Source organism: Apodemus sylvaticus, chromosome 16 (genome assembly GCF_947179515.1).
Source record: "Apodemus sylvaticus chromosome 16, mApoSyl1.1, whole genome shotgun sequence".
NCBI classification, from domain to species: Eukaryota; Metazoa; Chordata; class Mammalia; order Rodentia; family Muridae; genus Apodemus; species Apodemus sylvaticus.
This window is the reverse complement of record NC_067487.1, coordinates 69,381,711-69,397,178: the sequence shown is the minus strand read 5'-3', so window position 1 is coordinate 69,397,178 and position 15,468 is coordinate 69,381,711. Positions and strand designations below refer to the sequence as shown.

Genomic DNA, 15,468 nt, shown 5'->3' with positions numbered 1-15,468 from the left:
AGCCCCTTGGTTCTATTGCATTATCACTGGCTTTCTGTTTCCAGCTCCTTCACTGCCTAAGCTCTGCTGTCCTGGATCTTGCTCTGCAGATTGACCTTGAACTCAGACATCTGCATGCCTGTCTCCTGGGATTAAATGTGTGTACTACCATGCCTTGATTCAAAGGTTTTTTCCCACTTAGAATTTGCTCTGTCCCAGACTGGCCTTGAACTCAGAAATCTGCTTGGCTTTTTCTGTTGGGATTAAAGGTGTGTACCACCTAGCCTGGATCTAAATTTAGCTGGGTGGGATCTTGCCCCAAACCCCCACGCCCTTAATCTGCTATCTCCTAGGATTCGGCTCCTGGTGCCCCTTTAATACTTCAACCATATATTTTTTATATTTTTCCTTTCTAAGCTTACTATGCTTATTCAAAATTTTCTTCATGAGACTTAACCAGAGAACAAAGTCTCTTCTGGGCTTCTTTGAGACTTTCTTTGTCAGTGCAATTAGCCTGAGGCAGACTCTTTAGACTAGGGCAAAAAGTAGCTACATTCTTTACCAAGATACCACAAAACCAGTCTCTAGGCCACATACTGAAGATCTCCTCTGAAACCTCTTGGGCCAGGTCTACACAATTCAAATCACTCACAGCAGCAAAGTCTTCCATATTCCTACTAGGATTAAAACAGTCCATGGCTTTCAAAATCCAAAGTCCCCAAATCCATATTTTTCCAAACACATGGTCAGGCCTATCATAGCAATACCCCAGTCCCGGTCCCAATTTCTGTCTGAGTGAGGGTTTTACTGCTGTGAACAGACACAATGACCAAGGCAACTCTTAAAATGACAACATTTCATTGGGGCTGGTTTACAGGTTCAGTCCATTATCATCAGGGTGGGAGCGTGGCCACATCCAGGCAGGCATGGAGTCTACATCTTCATCTGAAGGCTGCTACCAGAATACTGGCTTCCAGATGAGGCTCTTAACGGCCATGCCCACAGTGTCACACCTACTCCAACAAGGCCACACTTCCAAATAGTGCCACTCCCTGGGCCAAGCATATACAACCCATCACAGACATTTATCACAAATTACATTCAAGAAAATGATCTCAGCTGAATTATACATTCAGGTGTAAGCTCTGAGGGTGGGCCTTATTTGGCCAGACGCTGAGGCCTAGTGAGGGAGCCTGAGCCTTCGCTCAATTAGAGACCCGTCTCTGTCACTTCAGTACTGGAGTGACTTAGCATAACCTGCTTAAGCCTGCCCTCATACCCTCTGTCACCTGTCAGCTTTCCCCTCCCCCACATCATTTCAAGGAGCAAAAAACTCCACCTCCTCTCTCAGACTTTTTTCCTTTTTTTTTTTTTTTTTTTGGATTTGGTTTTTTCGAGACAGGGTTTCTCTGTGTAGCCCTGGCTGTCCTGGAACTCACTCTGTAGACCAGGCTGGCCTCGAACTCAGAAATCCACCTGCCTCTGCCTCCCAGAGTGCTGGGATTACAGGTGTGCGCCACCACCACCCGGCTCTCTCAGACTTTTATAAACAGAAAACTAATACAATTAAAGGAGTTCCTGCGTTGACAGACTCCCTGCTCAGGGTGGTTATTCTCCAACTGCAGGAGATCCATGCCAAGGCATTCACCATCCCACTCAGCTCAGGAGAGACTGGCTTCTCTCCTCTCAGCCTGGACCTGCCGAGAGCTGGCAACATGAAAACACAAAACATCCAAACACAGGCCTACATTAAGATCTCGTGACCTCCAGTGCATGGTTCATCAGATGTAAAATGAAAAGCATCCACATCAATAGAAACACAAGCTGTGCTTCAAAGGACATCCTCAAAAGTGGAAAAAGGCATCTCACAGGTGAGAGAAAATATGCTCAAATCTTCAATCTGATCAGGCACTTCCATGAAAAATACAAACGACCTAGGATGGGATGGTACTTGTGTTATCTGTTTAGCAGACATTATTAGTCCACAGATGTCACACAAAGAGCTAGTAAGCACATCAAAGGGTACTCAGCCTAGACAAGGCTAAGAGGGAAAGGGAACCGTAACCAGATCCTACTTTACACTACAGGCTTGTAGAAGGAAAAGGAGAGGTGCTAGTCTGAGAATAGAAGCAATGATCCTGTTTGCAATGGAGTGGTCGGAATCACCCTGAAGGGCACCTTTCACGTTTCAACCATACACATATCTCTCTGACTCTCAAATATGGCAACCCTGTTCTCTCTCTCTCTCCACGGGCTCTGACTGCCTTCCCTCTTCTGAGATGGTTTTCTGCATGTATTCATGGCGGTTCTTTTTCTTGTCATTCAGATTTCAGGAAATATCTTCCCAAAAGTTTTCTCTGGATCATCCCACGTGAAGCAGCTCCTAGCAACCGCATCGCCTGTTTATTACTTTCACCTTACTCAGTTGTTGAATTCAACCACTGGACATATGTGAATGGTTTTCTTTTGTGTGGATGGACACCTTTGGGAATCCAGAAATGACTAACCACACAAGTCCTGCTCTCCCATAGCCTCTAAGCTAGAGTTAGGGGTTCAAAGGAAGTACTTGGTAGCATTTAAGTTAATGGAGAAAAGATGGACCAATGGAATGAAAAGCATTAGGAGCAGGAAGGGGCCGTTTCCTGGAGGCTGCTTGAAGACACTGCTGAGCCAGCTGCAGAGCTGCACAAGGGAGGGCGTGGCTAGGAAACTGGTGGGGTTGTTCAGAGACTCTGAGAGTCAAGGTTAGGGCCTTGGAGCATAGCCATGGTGAACAAAACGGGCTGAGAAAGGCACTGAGTAAGTGGCTACTGCAGGTCGACTTGAGTTCGAGGTGCCAGTGGCGCAGCCAGTTGGAACTGTCCAAGGAAGCCAGGGCTGTTCAAGCTGGTGTACTCAGAAGCCTGGCACAGAAAGGGGCAAGATAAACCAGGCGGACAAAGCCTGAGACAGACAGAAAATACTAGCTAAGTTTTATGGGGTTCAACATGTTTTTTATTAGAGATTCTGTTTTATGTATATGAGTGCTCTATCTACATGTACACCTGCATGCCAGAAGAGGCCATCAGACCCCATTACACATGGTTGTGAGCCACCCGTGGCTGCTGGGAATTGAACTCAGGACCTCTGGAAGAGCAGGCAGTGCTCCTGACCACCGAGCCATCTCCCCAGCCCCAAACACCCTGATAATGTAATAGAACATTCCTTTCCCACACCTCCCCAAGCCACCTTCACTCTTCAGGCCTGCTCACGGTGATGCACGTGGCCTGGTTTGTTCGTGGCTATTGTCCTGGTGACTGAGAACAAGCAGAGCTTGCCTGCTGCGTGCACAAAGTGAATGCCAAGCGTCTTCAGCATCCCCATCTGAAGAGCATCGCTCCCGTGTCCGACCATCCCTGTCAGGACCTCTTGCAGCATCTGTGCACTTTTCTTTTCTTTTTATTTTATTGGATATTTTCTTTATTTATATTTCAGATGTTATCCCCTTTCCCAGTTTCCCCCCTTCCTGGAAACCCCCATCCCATCCTCCCTCCCCCTGCTTCTATGAGGGTGTTCCTCCACCCACCCCACTCCTGCCTCTCTGCCCTCAATTCCTCTACACGGGGGCGTCTATCGAGCCTTCATAGGATCAAGGACTGCTCCTCCCATTGATGCCTGACAAGGCCATCCTCTGCTACATGTGCAGCTGGAGCCATGTGTATTCCTTGGTTGATGGCTTAGCCCCTGAGAGCTCAGGGGTTGGGAGGGCGGAGGGAGGGGGTGGTGTTTGGTTGGTTCATATTGTTCTTCTTCCTATGGGGCTGCAAACCCCTTCAACTCCTGGGGTCCTTTCTCTAACTCCTCTATTGGGGACCTCATGCTCAATTCAATGGTTGGCCATAAGCATCTGCCTCTGTATTTGTAAGGCTCTGGCAGGGCCTCTCAGCAGATAGCTATGCCAGGCTCCTTTCAGCAAGCATTTCTTGGCATCCACAATCATGTCAGGGTTTGGTAACTGTATATGGGATGAATCCCCAGATGGGACAGTCTCTGGAGGGCCTTTCCTTTAGTCTCTGCTCTATACTTTATCTCCAGATTTGCTCCTGTGAGTATTTTGTTCCCCTTCTCAGAAGAACTAAAGCACCTCCACTTTGGTCTTTCTTCTTGAGCTTCATGTGGTCTGTGAATTGTATCTTGGGTATTTGGAGCTTTTGGACTAATATCCATTCATCAGTGAGTGCATACCATGTGTGTTCTTTTGTGATTTGGTTACCTCACTCAGAATGATATTTTCTAGTTCCATCCATTTGCCTAAGAATTTCATGAATTCATTGTTTTTAATAGCTGAGTAGTATTCCATTGTGTAAATGTACCAGATTTTCTGTATCCATTCCTCTGTTGAGGGACATCTGGGTTCTTTCCAGCTTCTGGCTATTATAAATAGGGCTGCTATGAACATAGTGGAGCATGCGTCCTTATTACATGCTGGAGCCTGGGTATATATATGCCCACGAGTGGTATAGCTGGGTCCTTCAGTAATACTATGTCCAAATTCCTGAGGAACCACCAAATTGATTCCCACAGTGGTTGTTCCAGCTTGCAACCCCACCAGCAATGGAGGAATGTTCCTCTTTCTCCACATCCTCGCCAGCACCTGCTGTCCCCTGAGTTTTTGATCCATTTTGACATGTGTGAGGTAAAATCTCAGGGTTGTTTTGATTTGCATTTTCCTGATGACTAAGGATGTTGACCATCTCTTTAGGTGCTTCAGAGCCATTTGAGTTTCCTCAGTTGACAATTCTTTGTTTAGCTCTGTAACCCATTTTTAAAATAGTGTTATTTGGTTCTCTGAAGTCTAACTTTTTTTTTTTTTTTTGATTTTTTTGGTTTTTTTGAGACAGGGTTTCTTTGTATAGCCCTGGCTGTCCTGGAAGTCACTCTGTAGACCAGGCTGACCTCGAACTCAGAAATCTGCCTGCATCTGCCTCCCAGAGTACTGGGATTACAGGTGTGTGCCACTAATGCCCAGCTGGAGTCTAACTTTTTAAAGTCTTTGCATATATTAGATATTAGCCCTCTATCAGATGTAGGATTGTTAAAGATCTTTTCCTAATCTGTTGGTTGCCGTTTTGTCCTGTTGACAGTGCCTTACAGAAGCTTTGCATTCTGGGGGAATCACCATCCCTGACCTCAAGCTGTATTATAGAGCAATAATGATAAAAACTGCATGGTATTGGTACAGAGAGAGGCAGGAAGATCAATGGAACAGTATTGAAGACCCAGAAATTAACCCACACAAGTATGGTCACTTGATCTTTGACAAAGGAGCTAAAACCATCTGGTGGGAAAAAGATAGCATTTTTAACAAATGGTGTTGGTTCAACTGGAGGTCAGCATGTAGAAAAATGCAAATCAATCCCTCTGTATCTCCTTGTACAAAGCTCAAGTCCAAGTGGATCAAGGACCTCCACATAAAACCAGATACACTGAAACTTATAGGGCACAGGGGAAAATTTCCTGATCGGAACACCAATGGCTTGTGCTCTAAGACCAAGAATCGACAAATGGGGCTTCATTGAACCTGTGCACTTTTCCAACGCTGCCCTCAACATCTGTCATTTATTTTTACTGCTTTGGGAAGGCAAACAGGCCGCCATCATTGCTGCAGTGAGGACGGGTCAGGGAGTAGTCGCTTCCCATAGCTCCCTCAAGGATGCAGGTGTGCATGAGTGACCACATCCACCACGGTGTCCCCAGCCATCGGTGTGGCCAGCACTCCACATTAAGTGGCACTTGTTCCCTAAGCTCCGGGACGCTGAGCAATGCTTTGTCATCATGTTTTTCCCTCACCGAAAATACAAGAGCAGCTCCTATTAAGGCTAGAACTGTTAAGCCGTGCAGACATGGAAACAGAGGCCGTGTTTCTTTTCTTATTTGGTAAATATTTAGCTTCTGAGGCATCAGGAACTAATCACAGCTGCTTCCTTTGGTTACAAACGGATTCAATCAGGTAGAATTTGAGATGGAACTCAGAAACCACCAGTCATCCCGTTATGTTGCTACACAGTGACAGTGGCAGGGCTTGTGCAATCTATGTTAAATATGCATGTATTCATCAAAGCAGACAAAGAAGCTAATGGGCCTCTGATTAGTGTTCTAACTCTATTATGGTGATGCTTCCTTCCATCACACCCTGACTCGTCTACACAGGCAAACACTGCGCGAGGGGGAGAACACAGTCTGCCAGGCTGTCACTCTCTCTGAGAAATGCACGCTGACTTTCTGGCTAGAGTTTCTCTCTTGAAAAAACGAAGGCGAAAAAGAGCTGTGATGCTGGAGTACTCTTTAATTTTAATATCAATAATTTCCAATTCTTTGTATCAAAACTAAACAGATCCCTGTTTCTCTCTATTAAGGCTCTTATTTTATTAGTTTTGGAAACAATATTGTTTGTAAACGGGCTCTAGAGTGAGAGTAACAATGACCAGTTCAACAAAGACCAAAGGCAAACAGCTGATATAATTTTATTCAGTATTAAAATTACAGATGTTGTGGCAACATATAAATACATTTCTATTACAATAAATTGATACTCTGAACTAAGAGCATATAACAAAATATTTATTCACAAGCTGAAAGGCATGTGCTTTGTTTAGGGGCTAATTTTGATTCATAATTTACATTTATAGTGATGACTGCTACAATCAGGTATAGAGGCATTTAGTTATTTCTAAGTTCCATCTGCTAAAATATGCTCTTAGGCGCATTGCCTGTGATCTCAGCACTCTGGATGCCGAAGCAGGGTTGTATAGTTCTACATACCTGGGCTATGTAGAATTTGTTTCAAATACAGACAGACACACAGGCATAGAGAGACAGACAGACAGACCACACACACAGACACACACACACACACAGACACACACACACACAGACACACACACACACACACACTATAATTAACCACCCTGTACTCCATGGTAGACTGTAGGCAGCCTGCCCCGTGGAGGTCAGACAGAGAGGTGTCTGTGACACAGGCTCGCCTCCACAAGCACCCAGCTTTAATCTCTAAAGGCTTACTTTGGAAAGTGACCTTGAGATGGTAATTAACAACTGTACCAATTCTTATCAAAAATTAACAACTTTGGGCACTTTGGTTTTAGGTTTCTGCGGTTTGGGCACATCCAGCACGTCTTCATGGTCTGCGCTCATTCCCTTTGCCCAGCGACCAACTGTGATGATCCGATCTGTAGAGGGATTTAAAAAAAAAAAATCAAGACATAAAAACAACAGTAATCAAATGCTTCCACTTAGAGTGGTATCGGTTTAGCGAAGGAACTAGGTTTGACATGAATAATCACAAGGAGAGACGACCGCATCACTGCAGGAAAAGTGAGCAATTCTGTAATTGATTAGAACCCTTGATTTCCGAGTACCACAGGCAATTTCTCATCCCAATTAGGGAAATGCAGCAGCTACTTTGCAATGCACAGCCTGATGAGAGAGCTCCCTCACTCCTTCCCCGGGTGAGTTCATCACCGAGGACTTAGCGATTCCCAGAGCCCATGAACAGCAAGCGTTAGGAGGCTTCCGTTTTAAATGCGCGAGATTCCACCTGCAAAATTATGCAGCATCTGCTTGTCAGTTCTGCCATTTGGGAAGTGGCAATCCTCCCGGGAGGGAGAAGTCAAATCCCACTTCATCAGTTCAGTCTCACTGCCTACCCCATAGAAAGATGATCTTCTAGACAGGGTTATAAACAAGAACTCCTGGTTTTCACATTTAAGCATCTGGGCCAGAGAGTCAAAACTCGGAGGACTCAGCTGTGAGCTCGGACGACAGAAAAGGAAAAGGAACGTGTTTTTCCTCTAAGAGGCACTCCGGGGTGTCCTGCTGCCTCTCCTTACTTCTGTTTTTGGTGTGTGTATGTATGTGAGCTCATGTGTAGGGGCGCACATGCACATGTGTGTGCACAGGGAGGTCAGAATATAACCAGGTGTCATTCATTCTACAAACACCACCTATCTTGATTTTGAGATAGCGTCTCTCCCTGGCCTGGAGCTCAGCTGTGAGGCTGACTGCATAGCAAGGCCCAGTAATCCACCTTCCTCTTCCTCACTGGCGCTCAGACTACAAGCATGCACCACCACACCCAGTGCTTTAGTCAATTCTGGGGGCCAAACGTAGGTCCTCGTGCCTGGGACCCATCCCTTCCCCAAGCCTCTCTTGCTTTAACACACGATTCTCTCTCTCTCTGATATCTAATAGTGGCAAGCTAAGGGAATAATGATCCCTCCCTCCTCAGAAGTCTGCTGCATGCCGCAGTGAACACTTACAAAGGTCTTAATGATCAAGGCTAATATTTCACTAGAAAAAAGTACCAGCAGATGCTGTGTTGATAACACGTTTTTAATAAGTTTAACAGCGTTTTACAACCATTTGGGAACATGCAAAGCAAAGTACCAGAGGACACTCAGGCTTATGAATTCTGAAAATTAATTTTGCATTTGAGTTTTATCTTAGGAATCAATATAGTTTTGCTAAGTAAGAAAATAAGTCCTCATATAATTAATTTCATTTCTGAGCAAACAGGAAGGCTTGTGAGATGCCTTTCAGAACAGAGCTTACGAGCTCCCTTTCCCTGAGAACAGACCTTGCGTTCAGGGACTCAGGACTGCGCTGACTGCCCACGAGAGGTGGCGAGGGCCCTGTCACAGTGCAGAAGCAGCTGTGTGCACTCACCAGTGCCTCTGAGCTGTCACTGATGGAACTCAGCGAGAGCAGGGAGAACACCCCTTACGAGTGGAGGCCTAGGAGCTCACCTGAGTTCTGATTTTCAGGGCAATCTTTCTTAAAATGTTCCACGGAGCCACAGAGTTTACAGCCGCCACCTAGTAAAAGAACAGAGTCACTGAGTACCATATCATCCTGACAGGGCTTGCAACATTGACAGGCCATTTCATGTCTCAATTGATCCCACATCCCTGCTAACTGTAAGGTAGCTGAAGTCAGGAAGCAGGGTGGGTGTCACTACTCCTTTTAGTAAGTCATTTGCCATTCCTGAATTTCAGAACATTCATTGGTACCAGCCTCTGCTTCTTGAACCCTGACTTCACAGACAGAAGTGGAGGAGAGGAACATGGCAGAAGGCGCAGAAGTCTGGAGGGGACCCATGGAGAGAGCCAAGGGGTGGGGCTTTCACCTGGGGACAAAACTTGGATGCGGGTACATGTTTGCACCCACAGTTTCTATCCAGTGGCCCCCAAAAAGTTAGTCAACATGATAGGTCAGACAAGCTGTCACTCACTCAGGCAAATCTGTGTCAGTGCCTTCTGTCTGCCTATCCTGCTAACCTGGGAAAACCCCGGTCTGTCTAATTGAAGCCACATTCCAGGACGGTGAGCCACAACGTGTGGCTGTTCTAGCAAGGGTGTGTCGCATAATAATCAGGCCTCTCATAACCATGCTTGTGTGAAGTGCCTCATCAGAAAATGTCCCCACAGGATGTAACTGAGCAAGATCTAAGTAAGATGCCACCGATCGTAAAGTGTTGTCATTACGTCACTAGGCAACAAAGATGCCAATCACGTGGGACCCACCATGAAACATTCTGATTTCAGATATAAAGCTGTGAAAAGTGGATCTTAGAATCCATAAGTCCAAATTTCCTTATCTCCATCTTACAGGTGACAATCTGAGGCAAGGCCACTTCACTAATTTGGCAAAGACTGCAGCTGGAGAGAGGTGTTGAGACTGACTCCATGAGCTACTTGTCTTCACTGGACCCTTGGGGGAAAGGACCTCAAGATGGGCCACAGAGATGCCTAGGAGCCAGCGGCGCCAGGTCTCTCCTTCGGTCTCTCCTTCGCAGGTCTCCAGACACAGCAGTGTTTCTTACAGGCTCTTAAGACACTAGGTGAGCCAGACACAAGAAAGTTACATGAAGGCCCAGCTCATGAGGAAGAAGAAATTCCCAACACAGATATCACAACAAAACAGGACAACACATACCATCGTCTCTAGCACAACGGCGGGCCAGCGATGACATCAGCATACTGCATGGATTTTCAAATCTTTTCCTAATTTGAGATTGAAATTCTCTGCCTCTTTTGAGCTTAAACACCCACAGATGATATTTTCTCACCAATAGTGCCATAGCAAGGAGTCTAAGAATAATGCCATAGCTTTTCCTGATTTATTAATAAATCAAACATGGTGCATGAATAGCCAAGCACAGAATAGGACTGGGTAAAGGCGTTCAAAGTTTCATCTTTTCAACAATTTATTAAAAAAACATATAAAATATGTCAGATCTTTTGAGCAATGGGGCATATGTCTGAGACGTGAGGGTAACGGCACTTACCGTCAGCATAGACTCCTTTGGTATTATCGGGGCAGGATCTGGACAAGTGTCCCATTTCTCCGCAGACAAAACACTTTGCAAAAGGAAATTCACCTGTAAGATTCAACCTTCTCATTATTTTACTGTGTATATAACAAGTTGTATAATTCACATTACTTTAAAACACTGTAAACAGAAAAGACATCTCTTGACCAAAGCTCACCTTCCCTCAGCACCAAACAAGAAGCTAAGAGAGAACATACCGAGCGCTGGGTCTACGTTGGCTCTGCACTTGGTCATCTCGTGTTCTGTGGACCCACAGCGGTAACAAATGCCGGTGCCCATGTCCTGGCTCTCCAGTACAGCCGGACAGTCAGCAATGCCGTGGCCGGGTTGTCGACAGTGGAAACACACCTGGAAAACAAAATATGAGTTTCCAACATGGCTAGACTATGCTCCTGCCTTTACTAAATTTTATCAAAAGTCTTTATTTTGCATTTTAAAGTTTTTTTTTTTAAAGCATCAGTTTGTATCTGTAGAAGAAAGCACTTTCCACATTCCCAAAAAGTCAAGTGCCATTTCTATCATAGGAGATCTATTAATATCAGTCACAAAATGGCTTTGTAGGAGGTAATAGTTCAAATGGATTGAGTAAGTATGTATCATACATCTTTTACTAAGGACACCTGCACCAGAAAACAAAAGGTGTGTTTGGGGAGGGGTCTTCCTAGAAGTCAGACGACAGCTAATCAGTACTTGTATTTCTAAATCTCATAGCTGGATGAAGCTGGGTTCAGTGTCTCCACTGTGAGTCAGATGACAAGACATGCGCTATCTGGGGAGGTCAAGCAGTGCAGGCCACTGTGTTACAGCAGCTGAGTGGAGCCGGCCCAGGAGCCAAGGTTGACCAGCGCTGGGAGGCACCAAAGCATCATTAAAGTATGGGTGAGAAGCATCTGAGACCCACGGTGTCCAGGGCAGCACTGAGGAGCACTCCACTGACCTGCCTAGCAAGTGTACAGTCATAGCAACAACAGGAAGGTCAAGAAATCACTAGACTAGCTGTGTGCTCACATAGACAGGACAGTTAGACAACAGCACGAAAGAAGAACCCTATCGAACAGAAAAGGTCGAGTCATCACTGGACAAACACTTTTACAGAAAATCTCCTCAAAATGGGGACTCTGACATAACATGAATGGGTTTATGCAGGCCAACTGCTTCAGACCAGTAAGGCCATGATAATCCAGCATACTTAGTACTGTCTGGTTCTGCCTCAGGCCCAGCAAAACACAGTGGGAGTTTCCTGGAGTTTCTGAGTACCTGGGAGTGATGGCCCACGCCTTGTCCAGCGGGACTGTGGGACTAGATGAAGGAGAAGTGAAGTCACAGCCTATTTGGTGAGGACAAAGGCTGAGGCCTGAAGACTCCTGATCCAGTAAGAGTTCACAGGAAGAAGAGCAACGCATCTCACTGAACTGCTTGCTCTCTCTAATAAAGTGGTAAGCTGAAAGGAAATCTGGAGACTATGTAACTGCTGGTTGTCATGTTATAAAGAGAGAAGTTATAAATGGGGGAAATATTAAGACGCTAAAAGATCAACAAAGTAAACTCTGGGAAGAGGGAATCCGTCTTATGCTTGACTCCAGGACGTGCCAGTAACACAGCACAAGATGCAGAAGCTTGCTCATGACAGTGAGCCTTGGAGACTTCATTGGCTACAGGAACATCTGGTTATTCAGAGCGTCACCCAGACTACATGACTTCCAAAAATAAGTCTCTTCTGAGAACTCTGGATCTGTGTGGTGGCACATGCCTGCAACTCCAGTACCTGGGAGGCATGGGCAAGAGGTCACCTTAAGTCTGAGGCTACCCTGGTCTACATAGTTAGTTCCAGGTCAGTCAGAGCTATATAACGTGACTCCATTTTAAAACAAACAAAAAAACATTCCAACCAAAAAAACCCAACCCTAATGACTCTAACAATCCACTTCACATTTAGGTGGAAAACTGGTCAAAAGCACAGAATGGTATTTAAACCATGAGCAGAAGTACAACGAGACATATCAGATGCTAAGAAAAGCATCATCACTAATATTTTTGTGTTTCATTAAAAAAAATAAATAAAAGCAACTACTTTCTTACATTGAAAAGACTTTAAACTTTTAAACATCAACTAAATAATTGTTCACACACTAATTAGTATTTACTAATTACAAAAACTATTTACAAAAAATTACAACTACCCATACACAATAAAAACATGGAATTAGGTCTGGATAAACAGTCTGGGTATTAAGAGCACTGGGTGATATTCCAGAAGACCCAGGTTCAATTCCCAGCACTCACAAAAGGGAGTGGGAGCTCACAACTGTCTGTAACGTAAATCCCAGGGGAACTAAAGCTCTCTTTAGGTCTCCTGGGTACCAGATACACAAACTGGATATGTCTGCCAAACACTCAAACATAAAATAAAAATTTGTATTACCCAATGTGAATGCCTGGCCTCTCCCACCCTGGGAAGTTTCCTGCCTTAGCTTCTAAATCCTATCACTGTGAAACACATTTCTTGAAGATTCCTTAGCTTTCATGTAGAGAGAATTACAGGGACCTGGCCTCTTTCTTGTGAACAAATGTTTTTTACATAATAACCAAAGAACATCCAAATAATTGGAACCATATCTAGAGGGTTTTTTTTTTTTTTTTTTTTGACAGCTATTTGAAAAGGTATTCCCATAAGACAGTGGCAGGGCAAACATAGGTTTTGAATTCAGTTTGACTGGTACCTCTAGCATGGACCAAGTGGCTTTCATCAAGTTACTTAACCTGGACATGCTTCTACTGTGTTTTCTGCCTGTAATATGGGAATACTATTATGTGTATAGTGTTGTTATGACAACTGACCAGTATACTGTGTGTGTGTGTGTATGTGTGGGGGCACTAAGAAAGCACAATCCTTTACAAGCGTCACTAGGACTGCAGCAATTGGGCTCTGTTAAAACACTGTGCTGTGTGAAACAATGAGTAACACTTTCTAGTTACGCAAAGAAGTAAATAACATACAGCCAGTAGCGCACCATTGCATTCTTCTTTGCCGCCTGTCTCTTGAGCCGCCTTCCTTCCCGGCGACGGTCCTTCTTTAAGGCCTCTGCAATTTCTTCCCTTACTTCCTGGCTGTCGGCTGCTATCAGCTGTCCATTGTGAAGCACCTGCGAGCTCTGTTTCAGATACTCCATGAATCCATTCACATCTTCATTCAAGTAGTCTTTTTTCTTTTTGTTCTTCTTGTGTTTTGCCTGAGGTGCATCGTTTCTAAGGGACAGCCCGCCGCTTGGACAGTGCTTCCGATTTGGAAGGTTTTGGTCTGCTCTCTCCACAGAGCCCTTCTTCATGTCCTCCCATGATGTTGCTGACAAGGGTCTCTTACTGTTTGAAGTAGACACTCTAGCCCACCTGGTCATGGCTGGATCAGAGGTACTTTACTAATCTGTAAGATAAGAGCAAGTAGTAACTAATTAATTAAAACTTGAAGCTATACAGAGAGGTCATTACTATCAAATATACTCATGTTTTAAACTTTAAATCATTAAAACTCTTCATTTAGGTAGGGGCACAGACACGCGGTATGCTGTGTAGACATTTCTCTAAAGTAATTTCGGCACTGAGCAGAGAGGCTCCATTTCAGTTGAAGACAATGACATATGCTTAGTTAAACTAGAAAAAATTTTGCCAACAAATGATTTTTAAATTAGAAAACATATATAAATACTGTAAATGGTCCTCTCAAGCCCTATGGCTTTCCTGGCCATTTCTTTTCATACCTTTAAGCCCCAGTCTGCTGTCACTGGAACCGTTTGCTTAGTCTGACATTTCAATGCAACAACATGCACAGCATATTAGTAAACATACAAGTCCTGTCTGTCTTCCCCCTGTAGATATATAAAGGCAGTCTATGAAGTGTCTGCACTCACATGGTAGTCTTTTCTTATTTAATGAGGGTGACTGCCATTGTCCAATGATTTTAAATCATTTTTAATTATCCCATTTTAGTGATTCAAACTGTAAAATAAACTTCATACTAAGAAATCTTGTTTGTGTACCTTTAATAAATCTGCACAAATAGAGGTTTTCATTTAGAGTATAGATGTGACCCTAGTTTTAAAGGAGCGTATTTTAAGACGAATTATTTGGCTCCAACATAAAACTGCGTATTTTACTTTGCATGCTACGTAGCAATTCCGAGAACAGTTTCTTTTTCTTCAATGAATGAATACACCAGACAGTCAAAGGATTATTCTAACAACCGAGTTGCCACTTTCAGGGCAGCATCCTGTGTGCCAGGTAACTTAAAGCCTTGGTGCCAGCAGTCTGCAGCATGCCTTCAGGGCCGGTGAGTGACGCTGTATGTCACTTTACAGTGCACAGGTCCCCGGTCACCAAGAGGGCGGATCCTCCTCCCGCACACCCGGGATGGGGGTGTCAGGACGGTGACACGGGACAGCTGGACAGCCCCGGTGCTTCCGCACGCGCGGCATCGCTTCTCCATGCCCGCCCCAGCAGCGCGTCCCGCGGGCTTCCAGGTAGGCCTGCGAGGCCCGCTCCCTACCACGGAGCCGGGCGATCCGATCAGATCCCAGGCTGTCCTAGCGATCTCCCGCAGGAGTCCGGCTCCAGCCGGCCAAGGTAGCACAGAGACGTGCACACTTTAACCCCGCGTAGCTCCTTACCCCGTCTGAATCCTCCAGAGCAGCTGAGACAGCGAACCAGAGAAGCCCGGCCCCGGATGGAGTCGGGAACCATAGAGACCGGAAGTGCACCTTTTCTCACGCGTCACTTCCGGCAATCCAAGCCGGAGTAGCGAGAGGTGTTTGTGGATCTTACACTCCGAAAGGTGATTTGTGCAAGTTTGTGGGTCGCGTAGCGTTTGCAGGGCGCTGCCCTGGACTCCAGGGACACAAAGATGATGAGCGCTCAGTCTGTGCTGTCCCAGAATGTGCAGTCTAGAGGGTGAGATAGACGAAAGGACTCTTACACTGTGTAAGAGTAAGGACTTCTTACACTGTCCTTTGAACTGGACTTTAAAAATCCAAATTGTAGCGACATTGACTGTGGGAGAGATCCGAGGCTCCACAAAGGTGTCAGCGCACTAACCAGACTGTATCCACTTT

At 45.1% G+C, this 15,468-nt stretch overlaps 1 protein-coding gene across 3 annotated transcripts; it reads right to left on the bottom strand.

The window, feature by feature from the left end:
- Window positions 1-6,466: 6,466 nt before the first annotated feature.
- Window positions 6,467-15,127, bottom strand: Zcchc9 (zinc finger CCHC-type containing 9). Of its 3 annotated transcripts, none has more exons than XM_052159897.1 (6): window positions 15,028-15,127; window positions 13,378-13,787; window positions 10,564-10,714; window positions 10,322-10,414; window positions 8,781-8,849; window positions 6,467-7,205 (listed from the first exon to the last, which is right to left on the bottom strand). In XM_052159897.1, the coding sequence occupies exons 2-6, from the start codon at window positions 13,759-13,761 to the stop codon at window positions 7,087-7,089; spliced, it is 816 nt and encodes a 271-aa protein (XP_052015857.1). In that variant the 5' UTR covers window positions 13,762-13,787; window positions 15,028-15,127; the 3' UTR covers window positions 6,467-7,086. The 3 variants fall into 3 exon arrangements, with proteins under 3 accessions (XP_052015857.1, XP_052015858.1, XP_052015859.1); XM_052159898.1 differs by lacking the exon at window positions 15,028-15,127 and adding an exon at window positions 14,907-15,015; XM_052159899.1 differs by lacking the exon at window positions 15,028-15,127 and adding an exon at window positions 14,122-14,229.
- Between the last annotated feature and the right edge of the window lie 341 nt (window positions 15,128-15,468).

What these genes read in the sequence shown, in the direction of transcription:
- Zcchc9 (XM_052159897.1), bottom strand. Translation starts at nt 13,761, where the DNA reads ATGACCAGGTGGGCTAGAGTGTCTACTTCAAACAGTAAGAGACCCTTG. An exon ending in CGGCAAAGAAGAATGCAATG is followed by an intron (nt 10,715 to 13,377) that starts GTGCGCTACTGG and finishes TTTGTTTTCCAG; the next exon opens with GTGTGTTTCCACTGTCGACA. An exon ending in CAACGTAGACCCAGCGCTCG is followed by an intron (nt 10,415 to 10,563) that starts GTATGTTCTCTC and finishes TGAATCTTACAG; the next exon opens with GTGAATTTCCTTTTGCAAAG.